Here is a 13,173-nt window from a genome sequence, read left to right on the forward strand (position 1 = left end):
CTGTCTGCTGTTGGGAACAGCGCCGGCAGCCAGAGCAAGCAGACCCCCCCTTTTTTTTTTGCAGATGTCATCAGCAAAAGAGACTCTTCTGCTTGCAACCAAAAGGCAAGCTTCTTTCTCCCCTCCCTATCACCTGACGGGAAGGGAAGAAAGAAGGCTTTACCAGCCCTATGCTTGGCATTTTGGGGATCCCACTATGAGGGAAGATTGAAGGAACTAGAGAAGAGAATAGCAACATATGCCTGGAGAACTGTTGTATACTAAAAGGAAAGACTTGCCCTACGCTGCTCCAGAGGGCGGGACTAGATTTATTGGCTTTAAGTTATGGGAAGGTAGATTTCAGGTGAACATCAGAAGAATCTTTTGACTGTAAGAGCAGTTTGACAATGGAACCAGTTCTCTAAAGGGGTAGTAGGCTCTCCCTCCCTGGAAGACTTCAAGCAGAGGCTAAAGAGATGCTGTAACTGCGGATTTTCTGCACTGAGTAAAGGTTGGACCAGACCCCATCCAGCTCTGTGATCCTTCTTGCTAACTGCTATTGCTGAGGTCATCAGTGGTGGGAGGAGAAGCGGTGGCAGCCATCTGTAGCACCTGCATCCAGGTCTAGCTGAGAAGCCCCCTTCCCCAGAAGCTATTTGTAGTATATTTCATAAAAGGTTGATTAAAAAATGTGATGTGTGCTTCCTTTTGCACTGGAAGCCCTCAAGGCAAGGCTATGTAAAGCGTTCAAAAAAAGAAACTCTCATGCATCTATCTGCATGCAGCAGAGAGTACGCCTGCTCTCTGCTGGAGATAATAACATAGATTTCCGGACCTGAAGTTTGGTCAATAAATGACAACATTTAAAATGTCCAGACTTTCCAAGTTATCCCTGTATCTTGGACTACATGTACAGCATACCAAACTTCAGACTTATTGCTGACATGGTGGTTTTTTCCAAGCATCCTAAAGTATACATCATTTTCCCATTGAATGAAATGTGTTGAAAACAACATTTTCAGGCTTTCCAAATATTCAGGGATAAGGTGTGTGAACCTAAATATATGCTTCCAATCTCACCAGGAGCAATAACGCTATTGGGGCAGGGATTTCATCTGAATGCAACTCATAGTCAATGTCCTAAGGGGTGTGTGGGTGTGGGTGGGTGTGTAGAAGGAGCAAGTACATATGTTTAAAATATTGTTTGTGTATTGGTGTATTGTGTATAAGTTCACCAATACACAAACAATATTTAAACATATGTACTTGCTCGTTCTATTTGGTGTTAAAAGTTGTGGGTGGGTGTATAGATCTGTATTTTAGTTCACCAGTACCAAGGCAATATATTTAAACATATGCACATGCTCCATCTATTTCTCCTCCTGCAGCCATTTGGTACAATAGCTATTCAGCTAGCACAACACAGAGGAGCCAAAGTAATTTCTACTATATATAGTCTTGAAGACAAGCAGTATCTTGAGAGGCTTACACCATCTGTGGGTGAGTTACATTGTTTGGTTCTAGCTGTGTGTGAGAGCTAATTCAGGACACATGTTTTTATTTTGAAATGTTTGTGTGCATTTTACGAACCCTAACTGGCTTGGGACCCAGGTACGTGAAGGAGTGTGCATATACATCCTTATCAGCCTTCCCAAACTTTAAAGTGATCTGTGAGTGCTCTTCTCCAAATGCCTCCCGCACTAGAGGCGAGACTGATGTCAATAAGGGAAAGAGCTTTCTTGGCTCTAGTGCCCCAGTTACGGAATTCCCTCCCCAAGGGGAGGCATCTGTTGACAACATTGTTACCATGTAGGTACTAGGCAGAAACATTCCCCCCCCTCCCAGCCAGGTATTTTAAGTACTGTACTTGAACTTTATCTGCAGTTTTTATTTGTTGTCTGTTTTAGTGTGCTGCTGTTTGGAATGTTGTGTTTATTGGTGTACATTCCCCAGTTGATGGATAAAATAAATGGTAAATATTTAGAACTGAGATGAAGTCTTTGTTGGTGAAACTTAATGCAGCTGGCTGTTGACATTCCTATCCCTTTTGGGGGGGAGAGAAGATTGGGCTGCAGTAAGCTGTATCATGTGACCTATATGCAGCCTACCTCTATACAGTATATGGCTGCCCACCAGGGCTCAGCAAGGCTTCTGTTTGGTTTAGGGTTGCCAGACTCATTGAGGACAGGACTTCTGTGCCTTTAATTGTCCTGCTCTCTTTTGAGTCTGGAAACCTTAAAGAGAAACCAGCAGACCCTTTGCTTGGAAATTAAACAAAGAGTCTGCTGGTTTCTCTTTAAGGTTTCCAGACTCAGAGAGCAGGGCAATTAAAGGCACAGAAGTCCTGTCCTCTATTGAGTCTGGCAACCCTAGTTTGGTTCTGTACCTGGAACTGCAAAAAAGTGGGTAGGGAGATGTCAAAATATAACAGGTCATAGTACATGGCTAATGAGTTACTATCAGTTTAGTGGGTCACAAGTCAGGCAGACGGTAGACCTGGACTTACAAGCATCTGTATACTCCTGTTATATATAGATGGGTACCAAACATTCAGCTTTGTATAATTTACAAAGCCTCTTATTAAACGCTGAAACGTCTCTAGTACCTCAATACCTGAGCCCAAAATTGTTAATATCCCTCAAAGTATTACAATAATCAGAACTACAAATTATTTAGGGTTATTTTAAAATGCAGGCGACTTTCTTTTTTCCACAGCCTTTGATTTATTTTTAATCTTATTTACTTTCCCTCTTGGCCATCCAAAAATAAGTAGGGCAGCAGCTGTTAGGCTGAATAGAACACTAACTACAGCCACCGCTGACTTGTGAGCACATGTAAACATTTTCCTTATTATCCCGGCTTGTTTACATATTGTGAGCTCAGGGAATGACATGAAAAGATAGATGGGCTCTGCATGCCTTGCCTCTGTGGGAGAAACAGTTTTCTGAAGTATCTGGCAAGCATACCAGCTCTCCTCAGGGGTGCAAGGATAAATTCGTGGACAGGACCACACAATTATCTCTCATGTAAGCGCCGTGTTGGAGTGGCCTGCATGGTAGGCGAAGCTTGGTCTTGGACTTCAGAGTGGAGGCCTTTAGCAGCCTGCAGTACCCTCCCACAAATGAGCTGCAAAGAGAGGGAAGGCAATCAGAATTTGGACAAAACAATGTCTTGCACAGATGGATCATGGCATAATTAAGAAATCTCTTTTAATGGTAAGCAGCTGCAAAGTGTTCCGCATCTCCCAAGTACCTCCCTATGCTAATGTCAACTTTGCTATTATAGGGTGCCAGATGTCCTTTTTAAAACACATACTGCTTACATTAAAAACTTATATTTAATTGTAAAATATCACAATCCCATATGAGTAATGAATAAGTGTTTTATACCTTCAGTTTTTGCTTTGAAAAACCAGTCTCTGTAGAACTCCACACTTTTCTCCTTTTCCCTTCTAATTTTGAAATGTTGTTCCACAGTTGGTTTGATATCTGATACTGTGTCTATTGCAGTAAAGTAAATGGCAGATATCTGCTTGAGCAGCTTCTAGATACTGCTATATAATGTGTGGAATCTAGTTTGAGGGTAGCTCTTCTTGCTACTTAAAAATCCCTGGAAGTGTGACAAAACAGTCCACATTATGCAGCATCAGTATGATAAAACAGAAGTGCTAATTGCTACTTACTATGACTTCCAAAGCCAAGCAGCCTACACTTCTGAACCATGTTAAAAATGGTCTACACATGAAATTAACCATGAAGGATTGGACTTGGAAACTGGAACAGGATATTGTAAAATAGTTATTACACAGTCAGGACTTGTATATTGAAGCAGAGCATATCAGCTAGTGCTTTGTAAGCACAAGGAGGTTGAAACATGGAACACATTGTCCCAAATAACAGCTTCCCAACATTTTGCTGAATGCAGCTTGAAATGTTTTCTATCAAGTCTTTAAGCGATTCCTGATAGCTTGAGAATAAGCTCCTATTTCGGCACAGTCAAATTAGTGTATCATATAGTTTCTTTTCTAATGTATTTGTATAATTTTTGCTGTGGAAAATATTTTAACAGAAGTGCTCCAAACTCAAAACAAGCAAAGGGCCTTAACTTCCCACAAATAACATGCTTAGAGGCCCGAACATTTCTACTAAAAACTTGCTATCAGTTTGGAATATGGGAGCAGTGAATTGCTTTTCGAAAATACCCCAATGCATTCCAGTGAGCAAAATGTAATAGAAGACTGGAATCATGATTAATTAAAAATAAAGCAATTGTTTTTATTATACTGTGCTGTTAAAATTGTAATGATTGTAAGCCACTTTGAGTTATATGGTAGTTTACAAATTCAATAAGTTAATAGTAATGAACATAGTCTGTCAGAGTTAAGCGTGTATAGATCATAGAGATTTCAATAGAAGAATTTGCGTTTCAAAATGCTCATATTTGACTGCATTTTGCCCAATAGTAATACAATTGATGGATGATTTGGGGGAATCACAGAGTTGGAAGGACCCAGAGGATCATCTAGTCCAGGCATCCCCAAACTGCGGCCCTCCAGATGTTTTGGCCTACAACTCCCATGATCCCTAGCTAACAGGAACAGTGGTCAGGGATGATGGGAATTGTAGTACAAAACATCTGGAGGGCCGAAGTTTGGGGATGCCTGATCTAGTCCAACCCCCTGCAATGCAGGATACGCATACACACGCAGGTGCTGTAGAAATTAATTGCGATAAGACTCGATGGAGACTTATGTAGCCCTCTACCTTTCTTTTTCTTAAGTAGTATTATTTATTAGTTTTATCATTTATATTTTTTAAAATTCATACAACCCCTTTATCCAAAGATCAAATACAAAATGAAAACACACCAGGGCTCCTTCCTGAGGCTCCCTCCATCTTCATCGGCGCCGGGGGGGGGGCAGTACCTCACTCTGTCTCCCCCGACATCCCGAAGATGGAGCAGGTGTCGCCTTCGTCCATGTGGGTGTGCTGCCTCTTTCCTCCTGGGGTGGCCATTCACCTCAGGAGGAAAGATGCAGCCCACCCTCTGGGGCAAAGCCCGCAAGGCAGGACTGCTTGACGCGGCTCGTGCAGCAGTATCAGAGAGTCCTTACACCGCCTGGCTATGCCCAACCCCGTGTCAAGGCCTGCCTCAGCCGCAGCTGCCTTGGCAGCAGGGGGGAGTCTAATGGAAGCCGCACCCCAACCGCAAACTGGAGGCAAGGTTGGGGGGGGTCCTTTAAACTTCTCCCTTGAGGAGGAATGGCAGCTGCCTCCCTCTCAAGGGAGAAGTGTGACGGAGCCCGCACCTCCCCAGCTGAGCAGCCTCGCTCCTGCTCCTGTGCAAGGAGCCCTCACCCCGCTGCTGGCTCGTGTGAGGCGCTGGCAGGTCAGAGGCTCTGTAGGACTGCTTGGGCAACGGCACGCTCCTCAGCCCAAGGTGTTTTACTTCAAGAAGAGGCAGAGGGAGGAACAAGCCATATCGGCACCTCGCCAATGCAGCATGTTTCTCCCTCTGCTGTTATGAGGGCAGACGATAGCGGTTTCACTCAGTGGTATATCGCTGGTGAAACCGCCACCTTCCGAGTCCCTCTGCCTCCTCAGAAGGCGGCGGTTTCACCAGTTATATACTGCTGAGTGAAACTGTCATTGTGGTCTGCCCCTGGGCGATATGCAGCAGGCCTAGTAGCAGATCACCTCTCCTTTGAACAGGAGTGGCAGAAGGCATCCACTGGCTTTCTGGTGAATAAAGGCCAGAATGCTGTGGTATACATGCACTGAAAGACTGTTAGGAGCTGGGGAAGAAGACGGCTCCATTCAGCCCTGTGACAGCCCTTTCCTGTAGGCCAGCAGGAGCCCCACAGTGTTTAAGAAAATGCATTGTATTTAAATATTTGGAGTGTTTCTTTCTGTTTCATATGTTTCAGTTCTCATTTTGGTATTTTACTTCACAGGTGTCAAGCAACCATTAGTAGGTGAGTTTAAGAAAGAATCTTGCCATTTTTAATCACGATCTGCATTATATTCAAGTATTTCTTACGCTGCATGAAAGAAAATCCAGATTGTTTGTTTCACCACAAGGGGAGGGGAAGCTGCCTGCCTTGTCCTCAGCAAGCCTTGTTGATTGGGGCCCTGATTCTGCCTCGAAGCAGGTCGGAAACACAGGGTGCGGTTGGTAGTCCCTAGCAGGCCTTCATGGTGGCTCATGAACAAGCTTTGGTTTGTCAGCTAGGAACAAGCAACCATTTAGTTTCCTGGGCTGGGTTCACATGTTCAAGCAAACCATACTTAGGCTAATCAAATCATGGTTTAGGATTATGTCTGAACAAAGCCTGAATGTTGATAGAAATGTTTATGTTCTTCAGAGTTTAAATATTTCCTTTGCTTTTGCGTCTTACCAATAAGTCCCTGGTCTTAAATCCCAGTTCTGTGCAGGTTCACTGAGATGTCTGTAAAACCCACTGTGGTTATTAGAACTACTTTTGCAGCTAGGACTAGGATTGCAGCCTAAGTCTTTGACAAGTGTTTTCTTTTGATTTCTGCACATTTCTACATTCTCTGTAAATATTGTTGAGGAAAAATAACTGTTTTGTTCTCGTGTTATTCTACATATTGGTTTCTGGATAAGTCTGAAGAATACGAAGTATGCGCTGGTATTTTTTTGTCCTAAATTATTCTAATTTACCTTGCCATCCCATCTAGCTCGTATTATAGATGAAACCAATGGAACATGTGGTCTGACAGAAAGCTGTTTGGAGGAGACAGGCGGATTAGGAGTGGATATCATCCTTGATGCAGGAGGTCTGTAACTGCTACATAACTCTTTACTGATGCAGTAAAATATTTACCAACAGTTCCATAGTATTTAATTAATTTTAAAACTTTGTATCATCAAAAATATATCCAGTTTTATATAGTGCTGTTGTATACTATAGTGTCAGATGAGTGGCTCTATAGTTAGTATGTGAAGCACTGTCTGCTAAAATCATGAACATTTTATCACTATGGAATTTGGTACAAAAGACCTATTGATGCTGGTGAAGTGGTTAATTGCATATAAAGTCCTCTGGAGCAGCAAGTGAGAAATTTCTGCAGTACTAAAATCCATATATTGTTTATTAGGATAGGTTTTCTGTAGTCCTAATCAAAATATTTAAATATTTTCTGTTTTTCTGCCTTTTTCTTTAACGTTTATGTTATATATATTGTGTGGCTGTGTTTGCATAAGCTAATTCTTAACAAAAATGAGGTAAAATCCACACCAAATACACCACACCAAATATAGCTGCAGATCTACAACATAGTCCTATACTGTGTCACCTGCATGGTAGTTAAAAATGTACCCAAGTTTCAGGCACTCACAGGCTGTAGTTTTCTGTACACTTTTCTTTCAAAGAGTATTTTGGACGAATGAATACCCCCAAAATTCCAACCGAATCTTTTTATTTGAGGGTTTGTTTGTTTTTTAACCTCAATGTAGCATGTTGGGATGAAAATAATTCCAGGGAAACTGATTGGGTTTTGAAAAATGGTTCAGGGAAGGAGACTTAAGGCTGTATGTGTAGGTTGACCATGCAACCACTCTCAACTATCTCCTGCACTGATTATGTACTTGACCCTGCCATTGAACATTCACAGGAGACAAGGTGAAACTAATTAATGGAACCTTTTCCTCAATATAGGCTGTACCCAGAGTTCTGAGTAAAGAAAGTCATTTTAAAATAGACCAGAAAAGGGGGATGTATATTGATATAATATAAACATGAAACATTTTTATTGAAGATTTTCTTGGGTTACAAAAGTACAGACATCGTCTCTATTTTCAGATCATAAAGTCTTTTTTACAGTACAGCACAGTTAAATTTGACTCTTAATTACTTAGCGTCTTTGCTTCTTTTTAGTGAGATTATACAGTAAAGAAAATGAAGTAATTTCACAACAATTGCTGCCACACAAACATGACATTATTTCATTGCTAAGTGTTGGAGGCCATTGGGTTACCATCGAAGAAAATCTCCAGGTGAGAACAAAATCTGAAATTACCATGTATATAAGTATGCTGCCATTGGTGACTGATAATCATAAAGCTGTAAAAACTAAGTTACTACTTAGGCAGCAGTCCTATGTACTGGGAGTAAGTCTAGTTGAACACAAAATGACCTATTTCCAGGTAAACTTGCATAGAACTGTGGTGCAACACTGTTTAATATATTCTTGTGCACTATTTTTGTGATTCTGCTGAGAACTGTGGAGCAGGGATCTTTAACCTTTTCAGACCCAGCACCCAAACATGCAACTGGGGACCCACCAGTGGGTCTTGACCCACCAGCTGGAGACCAGTGCTGTAGAGAATCTACCATGATTTATGGCATGTTTATACATTTTGCATTACATGAAGAAGATAAAGGACTGGGATGGATAATCTATTGAAATGGGGCATGGGATAGGCAATAGGAAAGATACAGGTAAAGTGAGCCAGTGAGCTCAGGAAAAGCTTTACTTCAAGAAGTGCATTGTCAGAACTTGGAGGAGGGCAAAAGCAGCTTGGTGTATATAGAAGCAGGGTGGGTATGGTTTGTTTACTAAAAACAGTTTTATCCATCCATATATGGGACTTTCTGGGCAGCTAACTATCAATGTAAATACAAAAAAAAGTTTAAAAATCCTTAACGGCAACACAGTCAACTATATTAGTAAAAAACAGATCAAGTAATAAAAACAAATAGATAAGAGCATCAGCAATGGATAATGAGCAAGAGCTTATGAAGGATGCAGGAGTGACCAGAAATATGGAATATTTCAGTGACCAGAAATATGGAAGAGTAGATGAGTTTATGCTAAAAAGTGGTATGGGAAGAGAAGAAGCCAAGGCAAAAGGGTGCATTTATGACAAAATAAAAGGCACTGCTGCACTATTTCCAAACCACCAGACTTGAGCCTTTGGAGGCAGTTGCTATTAGAAACCTAGCAACTAGCAACTACTCAACAGTAGTAATATAACACACTTCATAAATGAAATGAAATTGCTACTATAGTGTGAATCAACACTGGAGCACCAAAATATAAACTGTCCTTGTCTCAGAATGGCAACTTGTTCTGTGCCTTCCAGGTCATAAATGTTTGTAAAACAAGAAGCCAATTTCATATATGTTGAAAATCAGTTGCACTGCCTGTTACCAGGAAAATTATGTCAACCGTTAATTAATGTGCTTTGGTTGTGCCATTTTTGTTTTGGCAAATGTAGCTTAACTATTTTTCATATTTTAAAAAAGTTGGATCCTCCAGATAGCCGCTGCCTTTTCCTCAAAGGTGCTACAGTCTCTTTCCTGAATGATGAGGTGTGGAATTTGTCAAATATGCAACAAGGGAAATATTTATATATCCTTTTTATGCTTATATTTTAAATTGATAAGTAATTGGTTTGTTTTAAAGAGAGTGGGGAAAAATATATTGCATATATTGGAACTCAGTACAGCTAAGGGATCTTTACTGCTGACTGTCATAGTACTGGAAATATCATGATATGAGAATTTAATTGCTACTTAGAGTATGGTACATAGGGGTTTCTTTTCTGCTATTTTATAATAAACATATAATTTTATGTTTAAAAGTATAATATATTTTAGATTGCAAACCTGTGGATATGGACTGTTGTCTTTAAGCTGTGCAGAGTTGCTTAGTAAACCTGGATAGAGTATAAATCACATTAATGCTTTAAAACACTACCAGGCATTTCTACCCAGATATGCAGGGTCTATATGGTGAAGCCAATCTCACAAATTAAAGATCTGCATCTCAGGCCTAGCAATGTTTCCTCAAAACAGATTTGTTGGGATTTGCTAGTGTGTTTAGTAATCCACTCCAGTCACACATGTACACAGTTTTTCTTAACAATTCTCTTATACGCATTCTAGAAGATGTAATGGAGAAGCTATCCAGTGGTGTTTTCAGGTAAGTCAGGTGTGCTACAGTGAAATGGAAGCTTACAAACTAATCTAAGTATTATAAGTTATGAAGCTCCACATAATTAAAATGCTGCTGGAGACCTACTTTCTGCCTGTAGTTATTGATCCAGAACCCCAAGAGTCCTGCAGCCAGTTCCATGAGCCCAATAGCTTTCAGACTTGCTTTTCTCGAAAAGTGGGCCCTGGATTCTGCATGAGAAACTGCTTTTCTAACGGAAGGCGGCTTCAGAAGCTGTTTGTTATAATACAGTAACGTAGGGATTAGTTGTTCATTAAAAATAAATAAATACCAGAGCCACTAAGTCACTGCAAGCTCCTTTAATGACTCTAAACAGGCCTTGGTATGCCACCCATTAATATCAAATACTTGGGCAAAATTCTTATTTTTATTTTCAATTAGCCATCTTAGGAAATGACTTGGAGAAGGCCCTCTTCCTTGCTCTAATTGCTCTAATACAATCTGCCCGTTTGTCTGTACATTAAATAAACCCAGTTTGGGCCAGACTTACTCTGCAGGTGTGTAATACTTGTCTACAATCCAAGTGCATATTCATAATAACCACTGTGAACTGCAGCTAAATAAAAGTATTTGTTCTTGTGAATAAGCTACTAAAGGCATTTCTTCCAATAGTTAATATTCTACTAATGGTTACTACAAGGCTTATTTTTCCATTGTTTGCTGTGATTGCAGTCGAGTTTTTGGATGCAGAAAGGCAGGAGCTGGAAGACTTGTTCTCAAAAGCAATATAAAATGGCACATCTTTTAAACTACTAGTAAAAGCTATTTTGAAATGCATGCAATACATTAAACATCTGCTTCCTATTTGCTGTTTTCTCTGCCCTTTGTTCCAGGAATCCTAGCCAACCTATAACACTTCCAGTGTGTTTGCGCTGTAAAGTTTGCATTACTAAAATGTAAAGTCTATGGCAATTGTCCTGAATTGTGTACTTTTTCATTTGAGCATACATTAAGACGCTTCTGAGATATTATTCTCTTTTAGGCCTCATTTGGATGATCCAATCCCATTATATGAAGCCAAAGTTTCTATGGAAATGGTTCAAAAGAACGAAGCAAGAAAAAGACAAGTTATCCAGCTCTGAAGCACAGATTCTTCGCTTTTAAGGCAGTGTGAAGTGTAAATTTGTGAACTTTGTCTCAATTGCCTACTTATAAAGGATTGGTCAATGAATTTCAACTAACATTTTAATTACTGTTTGAATATTCTTTACAAGTTCTGGGGGAGAAAGTAGAGCTTTGATTTTTTTTCCATTACCATGTCTAAAAGAGTATTTCTGTTAGCAATTGAAAGTTTACTCATATTTGTGTTCCTCCAACACGCCATCCCGTCCAGTCCCCCGTCACTCCTATGGTTAGCAGACAACACTTTCCTTTTGTCTGCTCAGTTTTAGGCATTTTGCTGTGCTTTGTTTTACTTGGACTATCTATACACTATGGGGGTGGAAAGGTGTCCCTGGAAAACACTTTAACATTGGCAAGATTCTGAATGTGCTTTCTCAATCTAACCTCATTTTTATGGTGGCTTTGCTCTGTTTTTTATTTAGCCTTTTCATCTAGAAAACACAGGATCTATCAGCACCTATAGATGACATGCATTGCTAAGGGCCTTTTTATACAAGCAGTGTTCTGTGGAGTAAGTGTGCATTTGTTACGCATTTGTTTTGCACAATCCACATTTCTGTCTTTAAGACAACACTACAGTGGGTAGGATACTGCATTTACTAAGAACCTAAGTGCAATATTTGCACTTGGAGAAAATGCAGTATATGCTTTCATACAGCACATACTCTGTTACTATAATTCCTTGATGAAGTGTCGTTTTTGTGACTGTCACAAGTACTTACTGGGTATATTCTGTGGTGTAATTAGTAATCTATACTCATGTAAATTTATGATTTACCATTGTTAAATGTTCAAATGGTATATGGCAGAATAGACCTTAGTCACAGTCATTAATTTCAATGGGTCTACTCTGAGTAAAAGCCAGCTATTCTGCTTTTCCCCATTATAAATTTAGCCATGTGTTATATCTAGTTCATGGTTCATGCATATAGCCCAGTCCACAAAAGAGGAGTGGGGAGGCAAACAGGGCTATTCCCATCACCTGCCACACCATAGTGGGATATGCTCTGCTGCTGTGAGATAGTTGTCACACTTTGGCTCCTCATCTAAGACCTTCCTCTGTTCTTCTCCTCAATATGTCTAATTTGTCCCTTCTCTGCTAATAAAAGGTGGTTGCATTCTCAGATACGTGGCAATTGCAAAAAGTTGTATGGAAGCAAGTCCTATTAAAATCAATGAATTCAGCCCCTGCATAGACAGTAGGCCTGTGTGAAACTTTGTACCACATAAACCCTATGGAAAGCTGATATTGTAGTAGATACATGTGGTAAAATTTTTCCCAACATCAAGTGATTGCTGTTAATTGCTAGAGAGAATGTGGCTTCCCACAACTGAAGCTGAATGTTGACAGGCCAGATTCTCTTAACAACTTTGCTATGAGAAAATGTTCTGCCTTTCTCCACAACTGTATATTTCTGCAACTAAATCATCTGGAAAGGCTTCAAATTATGCCCCTCAGCTCTTTCAGTGTGTGGAAATATTAAGGTAACTAGAACTCAGAAACAGTTTGAGAATTCAATATAACGTTCAGCTAGCTTCTTGCTTTTCATAGTTGTTCTAATTTTGAAGATATATTTTAAAGAAGCCAACTAGATAAGATATAGGTTACGTTGGCATGCTTGGCCAAGGGTTAGCAGCTTTTATTTTGAAAATTTCCAAGGTCACTTTATAGCAAACTTTTAAAGTGGACTGGAATTTTTCTTCAGACTTGAAGAAGGTGGGGCTGAGAAAAAAGCTCCCTTAATATTGAAGCCATATTGTCAGCAATGGTCAAAAGTCCATTTTTGTCATATAGCCTTAGAAGGGATAAGGGTATATTTCTGGGGATGTATTGGCTGAGAACACTCTGCCTCTAATTTCAAGGAATCTGATGTAAAGCTTTAAGTATTATATGCATGAAACGTCAATCACCAAGCAGAACAAAGCAGGAAGTATCATTTCGAAGACATCTGAAGGCAGCCCTGTCTAGGGAAGTTTTTAATGTTTAATTATGTTTTTGTATATGCTGGAAGCTGCCCAGAGTGGCTGGGGCAACCTAGTCAGATGGATGGGGTGCAAATAATAAAATGATGATGATGGGCGGAGCCAG

General features: G+C 40.1%; 1 protein-coding gene across 5 annotated transcripts in view; it reads left to right on the plus strand.

Annotated features, from left to right (window-relative positions):
- Positions 1 to 12,208, plus strand: part of CRYZL1 (crystallin zeta like 1) — a 29,107-nt gene extending 16,899 nt beyond the window's left edge. For all 5 annotated transcript variants that reach the window (XM_060273591.1, XM_035115547.2, XM_035115546.2 and 2 more), the window contains 7 exons: positions 1,368 to 1,479; positions 5,933 to 5,953; positions 6,681 to 6,779; positions 7,880 to 7,998; positions 9,251 to 9,356; positions 9,884 to 9,929; positions 10,945 to 12,208. In XM_060273591.1, coding sequence (XP_060129574.1) covers positions 1,368 to 1,479; positions 5,933 to 5,953; positions 6,681 to 6,779; positions 7,880 to 7,998; positions 9,251 to 9,356; positions 9,884 to 9,929; positions 10,945 to 11,044 — 603 coding nt within the window. In that variant the 3' untranslated portion in view covers positions 11,045 to 12,208. The remainder of the gene's footprint in view (positions 1 to 1,367; positions 1,480 to 5,932; positions 5,954 to 6,680; positions 6,780 to 7,879; positions 7,999 to 9,250; positions 9,357 to 9,883; positions 9,930 to 10,944) is intronic.
- The last annotated feature ends 965 nt before the right edge of the window (positions 12,209 to 13,173 follow it).

This window comes from Zootoca vivipara, chromosome 4, assembly GCF_963506605.1.
Source record: "Zootoca vivipara chromosome 4, rZooViv1.1, whole genome shotgun sequence".
Lineage (NCBI taxonomy): Eukaryota > Metazoa > Chordata > Lepidosauria > Squamata > Lacertidae > Zootoca > Zootoca vivipara.